Source organism: Symphodus melops, assembly GCF_947650265.1.
Source record: "Symphodus melops genome assembly, chromosome: 21".
Taxonomy (NCBI): Eukaryota; Metazoa; Chordata; class Actinopteri; order Labriformes; family Labridae; genus Symphodus; species Symphodus melops.
Genome location: NC_136711.1, coordinates 8,858,399 through 8,877,245, shown reverse-complemented (window position 1 = coordinate 8,877,245; position 18,847 = coordinate 8,858,399). Strand labels below are relative to the sequence as shown.

At 38.2% G+C, this 18,847-nt stretch overlaps 1 protein-coding gene across 4 annotated transcripts; it reads right to left on the bottom strand.

Moving 5' to 3' along the window:
- Positions 1–3,390: 3,390 nt before the first annotated feature.
- lrrc3ca (leucine rich repeat containing 3Ca) lies at positions 3,391–12,324 on the bottom strand. Of its 4 annotated transcripts, none has more exons than XM_079334160.1 (3): positions 12,086–12,324; positions 7,457–7,791; positions 3,391–4,649 (listed from the first exon to the last, which is right to left on the bottom strand). In XM_079334160.1, exon 3 carries the CDS (start codon positions 4,564–4,566, stop codon positions 3,772–3,774), a length of 795 nt encoding a protein of 264 aa, XP_079190286.1. In that variant the 5' UTR covers positions 4,567–4,649; positions 7,457–7,791; positions 12,086–12,324; the 3' UTR covers positions 3,391–3,771. The 4 variants fall into 4 exon arrangements, with proteins under 4 accessions (XP_079190286.1, XP_079190288.1, XP_079190287.1 ...); XM_079334162.1 differs by lacking the exon at positions 12,086–12,324 and adding an exon at positions 10,409–10,495; XM_079334161.1 differs by lacking the exon at positions 12,086–12,324 and adding an exon at positions 8,176–8,231.
- Positions 12,325–18,847: the final 6,523 nt, after the last annotated feature.

The window sequence follows — 18,847 nt, the reverse complement described above, 5'->3', positions numbered from 1 at the left end:
TTAATACAATTACTTACTGCTGTGTCTGTGTCATTTTGGTTTTTAAGGCTTGAACACTTTCTGTTATTACTATTTTAATTTGTATGTGAAGCATATTAGTTTGATTGACGATTGATGATCTTGGTTAGAAGAAAACAATACAGACAGTTTCCTTACAATTGCATACTTTCTACAACAGAGGGAGCAGTGTAACACAAAATGAAGTTGCAACCTTATGATTGTGGGTTTCTGCTACAAAAGCTCTATCTCTCTTTTGCCTCCAGATCACCCCCTGGAGGACACAACACATGAGACCGTCACAAACATATTGACACACTTGCCAAAGCATGTCCTCGACACTCTACTCGTATGCAGCCTCCTTGGTTTCACTTACCGTTTTTGGCAAGGAAATCAGGTGCGGACACAGACCTTCACTGGGAGACCCCATGTGATCTCTGAGCCTGGAAACATTTTCTCCTGCAACCCAACCCCTAACAGGGCCGCGCTCTGTGGGATTGGATGTGTCACCTTATCCCCCACTTTGTGTCCCATTACCCAACAGTTGTAATGCTCACACCAGTGTAACGTGTCCAAGTTAGCAGGCAGGGCGAGCTGAGCGGTCCTGAAATGAAAATTACTCAGCTACATTATTGTGTGTTCAGTGAAAGAGGTGTTATATTGAGGTGTTATATATTATATACACACAATTGACATAAATAATGGTAGACAATAGAATATGAGCACTCAAGTACATTAGCTGTGGGCTAAGAAAAACACACCACAAATTCATGTTACTAGTTTTTATGTATCTAGCAGGAAGCTTCTCTTAACAGTGGCTGGTTTCCAAGCCGATGTGAGAGCCTGTTATCAGTGTGTGTGTGTGTGTGTGTGTGTGTGTGTGTGTGTGTGTGTGTGTGTGTGTGTGTGTGTGTGTGTGGCAGGAAATGTCAGAGAGAGAGGCTTACCATCTATTTTTTAGTACTGTTGAACCTCTTGCTCGTCATGGGACGTTGTACCTGGGTTTCTTTAAGATTAACTCTGTCAAGATCAATATCATTGTTTTCTGTGAAACTACTCAACCTGTTAATAGACACTATAGAACATGGAAACTATTCAGCACGTAGGGATCACAAAAACAAAGAACAAATCTAGCGCAAAATGCCAATAAACACAAGGAAAATATATAAAAGTAAAATGTTGCACATCCTTCTTCTTCTATTTTTATAAGAAACAGTGATTTGTCTTGAAATATTCCTTAGATTGATACTACTCAAATATCCAGGCTACCTATAGATTATGAAGCATATTCCTAGTTTAGAACATCTTTACCCACTTTACCAGTATTTTAAATCACCAAAAATGTTGTTGATTTTGATCATTTTTTTTCTCCTGTAAACTAAACTAAGCATTTGAAAGGAAATAATGAATGTGTATTGGAAAACATTTGGAAATTGTTCGACATGTTTGTAAATTTCAGAAGGACTGATGCCACTCCAGTCTATAGGCTGATTAGCAAAAAAATAAGCCTAATATTAAGACCATAAACAGAGCTGTGTTTGATTGGCCAAATGGAATACAAGCAAACTTTACTTATCAGCTAACATGTCTAACATGTTACATCTTAACAGCACAAACTTTCTAGATTCTCTATTATTGCATGATGAGATACTCTGGTAAACGCGCTCAGGAAAATATGTAATTGTGGTATATTCTCTTTGAATTTAAGCAAATTTGACAATAAATGTTCATTAGAAAGCTTCAGGCGACATGATAAGTGGGTTGAGTTACCTCTATATTCTTGCTAGCTGTTTTCTGTGGTTTCATCGCTATACTGTTGTTGATAGTTGATTATATTTAGTGTACAAACATTACAGTTCTATCACCTCTTCTAATTCTCTGCAACAGAGCAACTGAGTGCATTTATCAAGTTGTCAAACTATCCCTTCAAAGGCTGAGTGCTTCCTTTGGGAAATTTTGAACTGACTTTAGCTGCCACTATGATCGCTCTTGAACATGACCCAGCTGCTGAAAGGCATTCTGAAATAGCTTTTACCCAAGCTAAGGGTAAGCCAGGGAGCAGAGGGGGCAGCTGATCCCCTGTGGCATTCCCCTTTAATTTCTCCTCCAGAACTGGGTCACATAGGATGATGAGTGCATTCCAAGACTGTCTTCTCAAGTATTTTTTATGGTCAACATAAATCTTTTATTGGCATTGCTCTGATCTGAAGGCATTTGTGTGTCTGACACGGGGAAATCCTTGTTGACAAATCATTTCTAACATTTCAAAGCATCAATTTAGATTACTCAAAGGAGCACTGGGTTTTTCTTACTTGGCTCTGTAAAAAACACAAGAGCAGATTTCAGAGCACAACCAGATTTGGATTAAATTATGTCTGCATGAGAATACATTTCCTTTTCTGTGGTCTCAGTTTGTATTGACAATTACATCAGAAGACACACGAGTGCATTTTCCTCTATGCAATGCTCGGTGAAATAGGAGATCCACATCCCTTAAAGCTTTCTGAAATGCATCAGTAGGTCATGGCCCCATAAATATTATTTGGAAAACGCATACGAGTGACCACATCAGACAATATGGCTCCCACAGGCACCTTGGGTACTTAATAAAAGCATGCAAGACAAATGAAAAACAGCCTATAAGTAGAGACTTATGATGAGATAACCACGTATGAGATGCCTCCTCCTCCCCCTAAATGAGTCTTGGCAAAATGCTAAGAATAATGGCTGTTTGCTGATGGCTTTTCAAACAGGAATATGTTTGCTTGTTTTGGTTTGAAGGGTTTTTCCATCTCCCTTATTTTTTAGTTCACGCATTTGATTTCAACCTTTTGACAGACAATGTTGCATACATGTCAGAGTGACTGGCTAGAAGCTCAAAATACATCCAAAGCTATCAAGAGTAATTCTGTGTTTGGATACCTCTGAGACATGTCTTTGTTAAGTTTGCTTCAATCAGTTCACAAACAGGATTCCTTTAAAACTTCTATCACCCTGAGTTGAGAGCGAGTTTGATTTGTTTCCTCTTAATATCTCACATCCATATGTTCTGATATACTGTGATGTTAAATTGATTTGATGGACAAAGAAAATTTCAAATGAAAAGTAAAACATGTGGAGTTTTGGGTACTTTGTGCTCTATATGTCATTTAGAGATTCTACTTAGTACCGGGGCTAGCATAAGTTTCCTGTCAAATACTCTTAATAAACATAGGCAGCTTGGAGTATTGCAGATCTCTCTAGTAGCTTTGATCAAACATCACAGAACCACTGACGACACAGCAAACTGATTCTTCAGCACAGCTAGGTGAATAATATGCAATTGCTAATGAGTTATTCAGATTTTTAAATTTTTAGGCAAGAGAAACACCAAAAAGAACAACTTCATTGGTAAATTTAATTTATTTTATTGGTATTATTGGAAAACAGGTGTAAGGTGAGTTCCTCATTCTTTTTCCCATTGTTTCTATAACTGTCTGATGTTGCATCCTTGCTTGTCGCTGTTCGAGCAAGGTTCAACAAGGTGCATGCCTGACTTGATAAATCCCATTTGTATCCCATATTTGGAGTTTGTCAAAAACACACAGCTGCTTTAACTCTGTGTGCAGGCTGGGCTAGCATGTCAACCTACAAAACTCTTAATGGGCCACTGTACAATTAATTATTTATCTGGCCTTGGTTGCATTAGCCTGGTTTCTTGTGCAGCTCATGTCTTGTTGCCTTGTCTTGTTGAATTGGGGTACAGCTGAAGATCAATGTGTAGCTCCATCCGCCCTATACCACAGTACTAATGGTGGAAGATTCCTCAGACTTGCCCTGTTTGCTAGGCAATGACTTAAGATACTCAAGATGTCTGCGAGCGTCCTCCTGATTAGCCCTGACATAGTAGACAAGATACGAGATAACCATGGTGAACCAGCAAAACATGATGACCAGCATAGCTACGTCTGTAGTCCTCTTCATCACCACACAGAGGTCTATGTCTGGTGCCAACAGAAAGGCAAGTCCTTGTACTCCTATATCTTCAGGATCTGAAGTCTGGCACACAATGCCCGTTAAGGATGCGGGCTCCAAGTCCACACGAGGCATTGCCATCTGCAAGTTGCAGTCACAATGCCATGGATTGTTTGTTAGGTTGGCGCGAGCCCGCAGGCCCTCAAAAGCATCTGGGTTAAAGTAAACTAGCTTGTTAGAAGAAAGGTCCAGGAACTGAAGTGAGGATCCGAGGCCCCTGAATGCTCCTGGCTGTAACTGGCTTAACTCATTGTGTGACAGATCCAGTTCAACAAGCTGGTGCAACCCTGCAAAAGCATTTGTTGGGACTGTAGTGAATAGGTTGAAGTCCAGGTAGATGCGTCGTGTGTCGTTGGGGATATCCATGGGGATCTCCGTGAGCTGCAGGTTGCTGCAGCGCACAGTCTTGCCAGCGCTGTCGCTTTCAGAGCAGTAGCAGCTCTTGGAGCAACTGGTGGCAGCATGGTGGAAGCAGAAGGTCATCAGCACCAAGCTGTGCAGCAGCAAACACATGACCACCGAGTGGCGCAGAAGCCAGTCTGAGAGTAGAGGCATCGTGGGATATTGGCATGCTCCAGGACAGACCACCTGGGCACAAGGGATGATGTCCACATTAACCTCCCCAGTAGCTGTTGAGCCTATGACAAACAAAAAAGAACTGAATTTAATTTAGCATTTTATAGATGGACAAACTTTGAAAAATAAAACAGCAAATTTACAAACTCCTTTTTTTCATGTTCTGCAGAGAACATTGTGTTATTTCACACAGAGGTGGGGGGTTACAGTAGCTCGTCTAATTGCAGTGAGGAGGCAGCAGGAATGCTGTGTGCTCATTTCACCATGTTGCTGGTCAGAAACAATGGCACTTCTGATGTATATCCAGGAAAGTCCAAGGATCAAACAATCCCTTCATGCCGACACAATAAACAAGCTCAAAAAACCTTTGTTACCACTATCTCTTTATAATTGACATCCCTGCGATGCAGGACTATTTCAGTACACAGAGACCAGTATTAACATAGCCCTTAGACACTGTGAGGGAAGACGTGTTCTGAACAAACTAGAAGGGTTGTGTATATGTATCATTATGCTTCAAATCAGTTGTTTTCCCAAAACTCTAGCTGCCATTCAAGTACAATAGATTACGAAGAATTCCCTAAACTCCCTTTAGTTTGTCTTTTAAGCTTTCCAATGACTAGTACTTCTAATAGTCATAAGTGCAAGTAACACAGAACTTGTCTGTGTGCCCTGTAGATTTCACTCTTTTTGTGTGTATGGCTTTGAAAATAGCAGGTCTACCCTCTCTAACACACTTCATGAATAGCTGATCACGACAAACTCCTATCCTGTTACTAATCCTCTTAAGGAAAAACTCCTTAAGTCAGTGTAGTATCAGTGTTGGCCACCCAATCCTTTTGTTAAATGCTTATGCTATAAACTGCATCAAGGCCAACAAATTACACAATGTGAAGGCCTATCTTCTTTGAAACAAAAAGGAACTGCAGAGTTCAGCCGGACTTCTTAATTTCTTCAAAATGGCTTGAGACTGGGCAAGATCCACTTACCAAGATTAAAAAATGAAATCGATCTCTAAGTACCTCTAAGTATCACATGACGATGGGGGTGGAGGACAGAGTGTTGTGGTAATGTTGGTGTGTATGGGTGTGTAAAGGGAACAGATGATTTGTCTGCGAGACACAACTAATAACACTCCCTGTGTTACGCACATGTAAGAGAAGCATGCCAGGCAGCCCCAATTATGAACAATTGAGGAAGATTATCGCTGGGGAACATACTAAGTATAGACATGTTTTTTTTTAAACAAGGTAACATCCAAAGGATTCCTTCAGCCCTATATGTCAACAGGGTGGAAGTAAAACTGTCTCAAACAAAACGGGTAACATTATGGTCTTGTAAAGGCTATACTTTCCCCTTCACATGGCATGCCAGCCATGGTGTTTTGCTGAGAGATAATGGGGAAGCATGGTAGAAGGCTGGTAATGGAGGAGGAGAAGAAAGCATTTTGGCAAGGAGTGTAATTGGACACATGAGGAGCACAAGGTTGTGAGAGAAAGAAAGATATCAGGAGGGTTTAAGGAGAGGGGTAACATTACGATAACAGACAGAACAGTGTGTGACACTAATGAGATATTGAGGAAATGGGCAAATGTTAGTAAGACACAGTTGATGAAGATGGCTGCCAGCGACAAAGAAAAGTGAGGCGCAATGAGTCCCATCAATAAAAAAATATAATATAAAATAGTTTTTCATACAAAATATGCTTTTTTTTTAACATATTAGTGCCAATACAATTGTGATTTCATGAATGGCTTACGCGCAAACAACTCAATTTAGCCCATCCCACAGCCTTATACTAAAGAAATTGGTCTCTAAATCATCTTAAATCTTTTTCAATGTTCCTTAACTCAAAGCCTTTTTCTGTAATAAACAGCACCCATGCAAGCAAAGGTTAGTCCCTCACCCGTAAATTCATGCTGTCAAGGCTGTATAGTGAATTTTCCTGAACCAATCACACAGAGAGCAGTAATTTGGACCCAAACATGATAGGCATTTAAAATTTATTACATCGTTAAACTTGATGACATTTTGTTTTTCATGCATGAATCTGACCTCTTCCTGGCATCTGATCACAGCTGTAAGCATTGCATGAATGGCAAATAAGCTGCTGGTTTATCAATGGGGGGTGTGGATGACAGAGAGGGAAGCAGGGGAATAAAGCCTGCCTGACATCTTAAATGGAAAGCAGCATTTTAAATGCAACTTTAATCACTTTCAACGGTTTTAGCTCCATCCACAGCTAATTTCATTAATCAATTCTTATCTCAGTAACTTGAATGGTAAATTGTGTTCCTTAGTGCACAACACAGCATTTGGTAGATTTATGTTGTACCAAAAGACCACCTTTTTACCCCAACAAATTCTTGTTTGGGAACCTTAAAGCAGTTTGCACAAAGACACTGTAACCATATCTCTTTCCATAATGTAACGGGAACAAATGGTAATAATCATCAATCACTGAGGATTTAATCATTGTAGGTTTGCACTTATGTTTAGTTTATAATTCAATAAACGGAAATGAAATAACTTCAATGATAAAGGAAAACAATGCAATGCATTCAATTTGTATTAATCGAAACACATGATTTCAATGTATCCGTTTCTGGTTAAATTCCCATTATGCTCATAAGCAACAAGCATCTGAGATAAACTCAAGGAATGACACAAGAAGATTCATCGTGAGAACTGATACCCTTGTTAAGTTTGTCTTCCATCCTCTTTCAGTCCGCACAATTCAGTTTTTCTTCCCAGCTCAAATCATTAAAAAAAAAAACTAGCACAAAACTGGAAATGGGTCAATCTTTCATGCTTTAAAAACACATAAATGCATACAACAACACAAAGCAAACACATGCGAAATACTCACGTTTTTGCTGCTTTCCCTCTCCCTTTCATCGTGCGTATCCAAGCATGTGCTTCACAATGAAATCGCTCGGTAGATCAGATCAGAGCGATCCACACAAGTGGCGTTAGTGAATGTTCTGGTCAGCGTCCATCAGGTCTTTTTGCTGCTCGTTAAACTTGTGCTGAGAGCCGCTCTGGCAACCACGAAGCGCCTCTGGAAATGCTCCTGCAGTTCAGGCAGGGCTCGCTCACTGCTGCCTTTTTAGTTTCCACGCAACCACAAAACTGGGCAACGTTGCTGGAGCCCTGCGCGAGGGTAAGACGGTCTCTGATGGCGGTATCATGCTGACACTGATCCTGTGTGTGACATAAAATACAAATGTAAACTTTAAAATGGCAGGGATGTGGCGCGCAATCCTTTTACGCATAGCCTGAATGTGCAGATATAGGACTTCCAGTGTAAACCTTACAATATGTAGTACAGTGGCTGATTGCAATCATTCATTCACATGCATCTGCTGATTGCTGTGAGTGGAGTAAATGTGATGCGCATGCATCATGTGCCAGGAAAGTAAACAGAACACCTCCCTTCCTCACATATACACCCACTCTCTCTCTCTCTCCCTCTCACACACACTCTCTCACACACTCACACTCTCACACACACACACACACACACACACACACACACACACACGCCCAGAATAGAAGTGAACTGGGTGGTTTGGTGGCAGCCCTCACCAATCATTCTTCATCTAAGCTTGTTGTGTCTAACATGGATATCTGGCCTTCTCCTGCACCTTTTCCTGCCTGCTGCCAGCCGATAAGACAGCCTAATCAAATCCAACAAGAAAACAGGCGTGTGTGGGCTCAGGCCTGGGAGAGTCTGCCAAGTAAGTTGGTCATAAGGTATTAATGGAATTAAAATCAATAAAGTGGGACACTCCACCCAAACTCCCTCATTGGTTCCTTGGAATGACAGACTGTGAATGATTTACTGCAGCGATAGGCCTTTCCTTCTTCCTGTGGTTCATACACTCTTTAATGTGAACACTAAGAGTGATTTATTGTGGCTCTCTATCAGAGTGTTATATTTCTCTGTGTAATGTAAGGAAAACTAATTTACTGTTGGTGATTTTGTTTCAGTTTAGCATATAGACTGCATAAAAGGCTGGATTAGTTCTGCGAGCAATGCTCCATGACCCTAGACCAGCAGCAGCCCAAAGACCCAAGCTTAGCTCTTAGCAATACATTTTGAAGTGATCTGATTTTATTCAATGTTTTATACAATTAAAGTCAACCACATAAAACAAAAGTAAGGTAAGGGCCTGTAGTTTGTTCCTGTGTTTGAGGCTTTCTGCCTACTGAAAGGGACCTGTGTCATGTCAGCTTTAATACATTTTATATTGCTTATTATGTTTAGTTGGACTGTTTAGACGCTTGAGGGTTTTTTTTTTATTACTTCTGGTCTTTGTCACAAAGCTATCTCCAGCAAATAGCTTTTTCTGAAAATGATTTTCTGTTGTAAGGATGATGATACAACAGCATGTAAATGCTGAGAAAACAGACCATGAAAAATAAGTTTGATGTCTGAGGGGCTATGGAAACAAACCCTTTAAAGACTTTATGAAATGAAAAGATATTAGAGTGCTTTAGGAAGACCCAGGTTAAGATATTGACAGAATTACAATAGTAAACCCTGAAAATTGATGAAGGCAGGTTTGAAAAAGTGTAACTTTTGGTTTATGCATGTGTGGTGTATGTGTAAGTAAATTTATTTGCACAACATATGTTCTATCTATCTATCTATCTATCTATCTATCTATCTATCTATCTATCTATCTATCTATCTATCTATCTATCTATCTATCTATCTATCTATCTATCTATCTATCTGGGCAGCAGGGGTTGAACAAATATTGTATTTTTATAGTGTGTTTTAATTTTTGTTTGTTAATGTCATAATAAAAAAATAAACTTAATTGTAATAAAGACATCCCTGACTGTTTAAAATAATAGACATTGTTACATAAAAAAAACACATCAAAATAAAATCAAAACCACAACACAACCTTTACTGTTATCATGCAGCATTTGTCTCAATTTGCTATGATAGGGTTGGTTGATTAATTGATTGATAAAACTAACATTGTCTAGGACTATCTGTGTAAGTCAATGCCCATGGGAGGTGCGTGTAACTGTTGCTGCTCTACATTCTCCCTTTTTACAACCCTGAGGTTACATGGCTGCTCTTGTCAATTAGAAGACAATCAGATAGGTGAAATAGCTTATGACAGGGAGACAGGGGAAAATAGGATTACTGTTCTCATCTAGAGAGCAGAGTGCACTGGCAGTCAGTCTTCCCTGGCTTTATCAGATTACTTTGAATGATTTGCTGTGGTTGGCAGCTAGTGCATATGCATTATCAACCAAGCATTAGTCCTGAGAGCCTACGCTTTCTAGTGGATCAAAGTGTTTTTTTCCTCTTTACATTTTCTTTTCTGCAGAAAGTATATCAAAGATGGCTAAGGTGTCCTCTCTGTTACCCTGACACTTGTGCACCAGAAACCCTCATTCACAATATTCACACAGCTGCCATTTTCCTTCACCAGAGGCACTTCTAGGCTCTGTTGGGGCCAGAGGCAAACATTCATTGGGGGCCCCTCCAACCAGTATCCGTTACTATTTTCACAGCAATAATGCATGTGATATTTAGCAGGGATTGAGTGCGAGTGCTAAGCCACAAGGAAGGACTACTACTTTCCTACTGTCATTGCAAAATATGTACTTTTTGAGGCAATACTGTAGTTTAAAGTTCATCAGCCGTTGGGAGGCCCCCTACAGGACTGGGCCCGAGCAGTTGCCTGCCTTGTATTACGATCCATGGGTAGAAAACAGGGAGGAGGACCCAAGTGCAGAAACAAAAATTATTTATTTAAATTCAAAAAAGGCAAAAACACAAACAAAAACGTACTATTCAAGACTAAATCCAAAATGTTCACACAAAAAAAAACAGGGAGGCGCAAGAATAAGTCATTGAGAAACGCAGACATCCAACTTCAGACAGGAACCAAGAAACCATGAACCAACAACACGAGGGAAGTAACACAGAAACTAAATAGACATAGGTAATCAGACACAGGTGAGACTAAAGAGACAGGTGAGGACAATCAGGGTAATCAAGACAGGAGGGAAACACAGAGGCATGAAACACTGAAAACTACACAGTAAACTACCGGAACTACAACTTAAAACAGGAGACACTAAAGACTGAACTAAGAAACATTAACACACAAGTAAAACAGGCAACAATATTAAAGTCAACATAGAAGGACACGAGGAAACAAACTAACAACACTAGGAAATAAATAAAACAGAACTCAAAACTCAGAAATACAACATACACAAAACCAAACCATGACACCTTGCCTGTTGACAAGCAGCGTCTCTCTTTCACCATAGTCAACACCCAAAATTGAAATTAGGCAAAAAAAAAAATTTTGAAACTGTGTTGGTGCAAGACCTCTTCAATCATTTTCAACACAATTTCTTTTTTGTCATCAAATGTGTCAGATATACTTTTTATTTATAATTTTATAATCATTACAGCATTGAACAGGTGGCCAACATGTTGATTTTAGTGGCATCAATGTGCCATTCTTTAGCTGGTTTTTAATGTCTTTTCAACTGTGGTTTTAATGCTCATGGTGGGAAGCCCATTTATGAAATCTGTCAAACAGTCATAATTCACTGCTTTGACTTCTAAGAGACATCAGGAAAGCCACAGGGACATTGGGCCATATTCCCTGTCAACCCTACATATAGTTTATATAGTGTAGTGTCAAATTTAGGAGAAACCCGTACTCTGGCCTGGGCCAGAATAGCATAAGCTGGGACTCCCAATATAAACACAACACTTTGTTGCTCTAAGTCTGAGTTGATATTTAGGTAGAATCAGAATCTTCAAAGTTTGCAGAGTGTTCCTCAAAGTCAGGACCAGAAGACAGCAAAGTCTGCGATCAGATAGGTTTACTCGTCTAGTACAGAGTCACAAAGTCATGAGTTGCCCACCTGGAGAACTGATACAAATGTCAAAACATAAATTTTTATACCTTTTGATTGAGGCGTGGAGATCAACTTCTCTACGCCTCAATGAAAAGGTATAATTTTTGTTTTTTTTAACAGTAGTTGTCACGATGCTTATTGGTAATCAGGGACATTATTTTATTAGACCCTCGTAGGGGCAGTTTTTTCCCATGGTGAATGTTCGAATTAACGTGTTTTTGTCTCTATTCCTTCTCTGTCTGCACTGTCCGTCTCAAGGTCTTCTTGATACCGTCAGCCTTTCCTGTCACCTTAAGCACCTGCTTTCTCATTCTTACAGAACTGGTACTGTACAGGCCCAGCTGCTGATATCTTTGTCTGAGTTGTTGTTATCTTGGCCTCTGCATCTTACATGATGAGCTCTTAGGGCTCTCAGCTCATTGCATGAACAACAGGTGCAGGTTTTATTCTTTATCACAGCGGATTATGCTTAGCGCTGTAAACACCATTCTAACTAAGGTGAAACATTAAGACAGAATTTACTTAGCAACATATGATATCTTGTGACCACACAATACAAGTAATGATAATGACAATAGATACTCACATCTACAGGGCACATGTCTACAGGAAAAGACACCACATGAGCCTATACTGTAGCTAACCTTAGAGTTTAACTGCTTTCTATCTTAAATCTATTTGAATAGTGTTAGCAGATAAAGCAGTAAAGACACATTTCTAACAGAAATGTTTAACAGCTAACAGTAACATTGGCTAGCTAACAATAGCTAGAAGCAATTAACAGTAATGGTTACATCAACTGGCAAACAGCAACAATAGCTGACACTGAAGCCCCTTTCCCACTAAGCGGTCTGGTTTGTTTGCGTTTCTACAGCTAACTAACAGTAGCTAACATCCACATTTGTATGCTAGCAGTAATTTGATTAATGCTATAGTAAATGCTTTTGTTACTGAGCCTAACTGTAGGTCCCTTTTTGATAATGATATGGGGTTGTTTTTTTTTATCTTTAAATATTTCCGGATGTCTTTTCAACTGCTGGCTACTCTAAACACAGTGAAATTAAAGTCGGCCTAATTGGCAGGTACTCACTGTTTTGTTTTGTTTTTTTTCACCTGGAAATAACAGTTGCCTTGCTTTTATGCTGACTAAAGTGTAAATGCTTGGGGAAATCTGGCTGAGAAAATACCAACATAGTCTCTACAAATTCCCCTAAAAGCAGCATGGGAAGGTTCTTAGCATTATATCAGCATTGAAGCAAATTTACTTTTATAATTGAGATCTTAACCTTTTATTCTCATTTTATATTCTCTGTCCTGCCTGCTCACAAAACACTCCCATCTCCTTCCTCTAGCTCCCAGACAACTACTTTCTCCTGAGTAAGATCAAAGTGCTGCCTTGTCTTGTCTCGTACAAAATGACCTGGCTTTATTTTTTTCTCCTAACTGCATGAAGCTTTTAATCAGAAACTGTGAGAAAGGCGTAAAAAAGGATTCTCCCTGCTTCTTGGCACAGAGGGGTCACAGCAACTCATCTTCCCTGTGAAGAGCCTTCTCTTTGAAGTCTGGCATCTGTGACATTAAGGAAAAAAACAGTGGCAACGTGAAAAAGTTGTTGATATTCATTGATCCTTGTTGAAATCCCTTTTGGCAGTGAGACGGCTATAGCCCATAGTCTTTAATAAAAAAAGCAGAAAAATGGATATGCCAAACTGTCTACTGTTCAAAGTAGTTGAAGTGGCTTTTACCTTACAACAGTTTTTGGGTATTAACACAAACAGTAAAAAAGGGGCTTTTTTGGGGGGGGGGGGGGACAGTGCAGAAGGACAGTGAATATAGTCTAAAACAAGGATTAGAGAGTAGTAAATGACATGTAGCAGAGCGCTGAGGGATAGAGTCAAACCTGAGTCACCTGAGGACTGTTGCCTCTGTGCATTGGATGCAGGATCTGACTGCTAGGCTACCTGATTTCCCAAATGATATATTATATATTATGTTCTAGGTCTGTGTGTCTTTGGCCATAACGTTTCCTTTGCAGTTGGACGACAATCAAGCAGATCTGGAGATATTTCATTCAAACTTAAGAGTCGTAAAAGATTAAAGATCCACCACATTAGGTAGTTTGTATTCCTATAGAGACAATGAATGTGTATTCAAAATGTTATATCTGCCAACAAATATTGAGATATTTGAAGAATTAACCAAAAGGGGACACCGAGATCCACAACATAAGATGAAAACAATACAAGACTGAACAGTTCACAACTTGGTTCTGTATTCATTTGTTCAGAGCTGACTGGACTAAAGGGAAGCTAATGGTGTCTGAAGCTGACTTGTACATGCACAGAACAACGATTTATGTGTGCATCAAGTCCTTACTGAGTCAATACTGATGAGGTCATGGTACTCTATACTGTATTTCACTCTGCCAGATGATGAAGCTGTTAATCCAATCTGCTTCCCTTGTTGAATCCATCTTAGATCTGATCCCTTCTTAAGAAAAGTCTTTTTAAGTTAATATACAGAATGTGCTCTGAATAAAATACTGTCTACAAATTGAAAGCTGCTTGAGTGGGAATCATCTAATTTAAACGTTCCCTCAAAGATGTGGAACATTCAACCAATTTAGTGTCACCACTGTCTATGATGTAAGTCATTTTAAATGTTAAGTTGTTATAGTTGCCTGCCAACAAAGGACAAAGGTTGTAGAAGCAGCTTTCCACTAACCTTTAAAAGTAATTAATAATTCTTAGTTCTTCATTGTGTTTCTAAGACACATGAACAATGACAGCCAGGGAGGGGTGTTTACCTTAAAGGTCATGTTATGAAACCCCAAGGACACTACTTGAAATGTGATGCTCTAAACAAGACCCTGAGACTTAGTGAATAAAAACTTATTTCAGTCCTTTAAATGTTAGAGATCAACTGTACAAGTTTTGTACTACCTTGCTTTACTGTTTAAGCATCTGAGATATGTTTTATTTTTTAACAGTTATTTCATCCATCACACCACAGGAAACAGTCCGAGCTAAATACCGACAATGAACACAATGTTGTAATTCCAGCCTTTAAAGGTTTCTCTTTTTTTTTTTTTTTTGTTCAATAGTTCAGTGTCTTATAATCAGTAACAACATTACACTCTTTATCCTCTTTCTGTCAATCAGCTAACACCCACAGAGAGACATGTGGCAGGTTGTTTCTCTGCATTAATTACTCAGAAACCCTGAGTTGAACTTAAGGGAAGTTACTTACTGTAAGCGAACACACTATGGAGAATAAACTTGTGAATTTTCTGAAGAAAAAGCTTCATATATATTATGTTTTGCATTGTTAAAACCTTGCTTTAATTATGACACAGCTCAGGAAAAATATAAAGGTTTAAGTCTTCACATTAATCTAACTGTCCCATGCATGTGGCTTTGGTCATGTTCTCACATGTTTCCTAAAATTAATGCTTCCCCAGTTGCTGTTAAGAGCTTTGATAATCAACCCATATAGTCCTACTTTTAGCTTATGTTTGGGACTATTTGTTGTAAAGAAAAATGAAAGTTACAACATTTCTTATTTATGTAGTGTGTAAAATAATATTTCTGATATAAAACGTCAAATGTGCAGTTTGTGTCCTTGTGTGCCACAGACCATAAAGCTACACCAAACAGCCCCCTTTTGCATCTTTTGACAGAAATATAACACATCGAGTCTCTTTCCCCCCCACTTCCCTAACAGACAGAAAACACTGGCCCATCAATAAATAAACAGGAAGGCAGGTGGTAGTCAGAGTGAGGGTATCCATCTACTTTGCAAACATCTCTCAATAGTTTTAGATGGGTTGCTATTTTTGGATGCTAAGTACTTTATATTCTCTATTTTAAATTGCCTTCTATAAGAGGATGTCTGTGTGTGTTTGCGTCATAGGGTTAAAAAAAAGTCAATCCAATGGAAATGGCATACAACCAAAAATGTCAACTATGTACTAAGTAAATATATTAGAAAAAAACACATTAATTCCTCCACAATCACATTATACTAGCTAAACCAGTATTTTAAAAGTGGGGGTATCGACAGGGGGCACTAGGTGGTCTACAGATACTTGGAGGGAAGAGGGGAATAGATTAGAACAAGTATAAAAAAGCTAACAATATATTTTTATAAATATGTTTTTAGATGTAATTAATCATTGTGTGTAGACATCTATGTGTTTTTTCTATGCCAGTCTTTTACTTTAAAAATAGATTACAAACCACTGTAGCCAATCAGAGAACGTTAGCCACTATCATTTACTCTCGTATATCAGAAAGTTGCTGTATTGAAAACGAACTAGTACATCCTCCTAAACTGGAAAGTTAAATAGCAATGTTAAAAAGGAATCACAAAGACTGTTAACAGAAGAAAGTCATATTGAATGAGTGAATAAAAAGATTATATATATATAATTATGGTAAAAAAAAAATATATATATATATATATATATATATATATATAATTATGGTAAAAAATATATATATATATATGTGTGTGTGTGTGTGTGTGTGTGTTTAATGTTTGGCGACTGTTGGCTGTTAAAACAGAAATCATAGAAGACTGTTTACAATTTTGCCATTGAATGAAACTAATTAATACATTTTTTTTCTAATTGGTCATAAAAACAGATCAATATATTAAGAAATTGTATGTTTTATTTGTTATTTACCATAATTTTGCACAAGGAATTGAAGAATTTTTTGCAAGAGGGGGGTCCTGCTAGAGGCTAAAGCTACAGTATGGGGGTCCTTGGCATTGCATAGTTTGGGAAACCCTGGGCTACACCAAACTAACATCAGAATTAATTTTTTTTGTTCACCATTTTAATATTACAGGACTCAATTTTAAAAATGAAGCTTGCTTAGTCTCTTCTGTTTAGCTTAACTGAAAGTTAGCTTGTTCTTCAAATTCACTTAATAGTTAATAGGCCCATTGACCTCCTTGCTGAGGCTAAGTGATAGTTTTACATATGACTTTGCTAATTCTTTTAAATCATAGCCTTGTTGCTTTGTATATTCAATTATATATTAGATCTTATCAGAATCAGTTTTTTTGGGCAGGTATATTTAAAACAAATGTAGACATTAGATATTAACCAGTAACTAAAAAATATAAATGAGTAATTGGAGACTAATATTTACAAGACTAAATAACATAATAGTGCAGTGGTGTGTAGTGCAAAATCTAATTTAATGTAATATGATAACAACAAGTTTTTTGTTTTGTTTTGGGGGTTTTCAGAAAAAAATGTGTAGATCCTATAATGCTCAACACTCATGACTCAAAGTACAATTTGAGCTTAAAAGATTTTCTTTGTCAGCTACAGAGGATTAAAAAATGTTCCAAGCTAGCCAGGCCAATTCTTTTACTGTATTTGTGAAAAATATACTGTATATATTTTCTAAAAAGAGATCAATCATTCTTTCCTGCTGGAGATGCCAAGTGCCATAATAAACTGTTTCACCTTCATTCACGTGTGCAGCTGTGGGTGTATTTGTGTGCATTCATTCCACTACATTTGCTGGTGCAGCTCAAGCTTCTCAGCCCTATTATTATCATGCCAAGGTCAGGAGAGTGGGCAGCATAGCATCGGAAGACAGATAAGAAATGCTGAAGCGACTGGACAAATCAGGTTACTGCATTTTCATTGACTGATAACTACCTCACTGGAAATGTTAGGGCTTGTGCTTGTTCAGTATTGAATCAAATTTCTTATTCTCTGCAGCTCTTTGATCAATCCTGTTCTTCTGGGTATTCTATGAAACGAAGCAAAGCTCTGCATAATGATACAAAGCTCTGTATACACATCGGATGAGGGCTATCATGAAATTAAAACAGCACACTTCTGGGGAGATAAGCCCATTAACCACTAAAATGTTTTCAGGCTACAGTACAGAGAGTGTGCATGTGTGACTGAGAGAGCAGGAGAGAGAATGTTGATGAATGAGGGATAATTGGAATGAAGACTTTAGGGAATCCAAAATAAACACATTACAGAGACCATTTTCTAAAAGTCATCTTTTGTATGTGTTTTTGGATTCAAACACTGCTTCTAGTTCAGAATGACTGCCCCCCATTACCAAGCTTCTCTTGGACCCAATCTCCTATCCTTTTATTAAGGGGCGGGGCTGACTGAACAGATCTCATTAGTTGTTGGCTTCATGTTTTGAATGCTTGTTTTGTTGAGTACGCCATTGTTTCAATTCCAAACTAATACGCATGTATAAGACATTATTTTTCTTCCTGATTTATAGTCTTAGTCAAAAAAAGTCAAAGATATTTTTGAGCACTTTTGTAATCTGTATATTCAAAACTTTCATGGAGATATTTGAAATATTCAAAAATAATTTGGTTTGGCTTATTTTTGTATCATTATGTGAGACACAATCTCATCATCAATGTGATAAGGCCTTTTCAAAAATGGCTTTGAGCTCAAGATGCTCTTTAAGGAAAGCGTATAAAAGCTTAAACATTTCTAAAGTGTGTGCATATTTTCAACCTACTGTTTGTAAAAGTGTAGCCTATATGTACAGTGTGTACAGTGTAGTTAATGAAACAATGGCTCTAAGGTTATTGTGCTGACTCTCAGGCTAAATGGTGTTAACATCAATATCAACTGAACTGTGAGGACAGTGAATTCCTTTTTATGCATGGCCTCCAGGGATACATGGCTTTTAAGATTCCAACATTTCTCACCCAATAATCCTCTCAAAGCTCAAAGTCAGCACATTTATCTAACACTCTTTGTTGTCTGTGTGCTGCAGTATGGCAAAACAATAAAAAAAAAATACACGTTTACTCTCTGACAACACCATATATTAAACAAGCATTATTTAGCTGTGCATGTGAGTAATTAACAGCAGCTGTTATGAGAAAGTTTAGTGTAGTTTAGATTTTTTCAAGAATTTTTTTTATCTGTAGACAGTATTTGCTCAGCTCACTGTGGTCAGTCTTGACCTTTGTATTATACTTTGATCATGTATGGTGTGCATGGTGTATATATGGTCTGTATCAGTGCCACAGCATTGTGTGATCAGCCCTATGAGAATATGCAATCAAGATCTCAGTCAATCAAAATATATTTCAAAATGAATCAATAATCAATTAGAGGAACAGTCTTTTTAGAGGATACTTCGTAACAATGTTCTAATACGTGTTTAGGTGTCTATTTCATTTTAACAGGTATATTTGTGATGCTTTGTTTTTAAAATGTTGAACGTTTAACAGTCTGCGGAAAAAGACCCCGGCACAGTAGGTGACGGTAAACCCTGTCAATTCCCTGAATGACACACATCCGGCCAACCGAGCGAAGAAGAAAACCTCGCCCCTT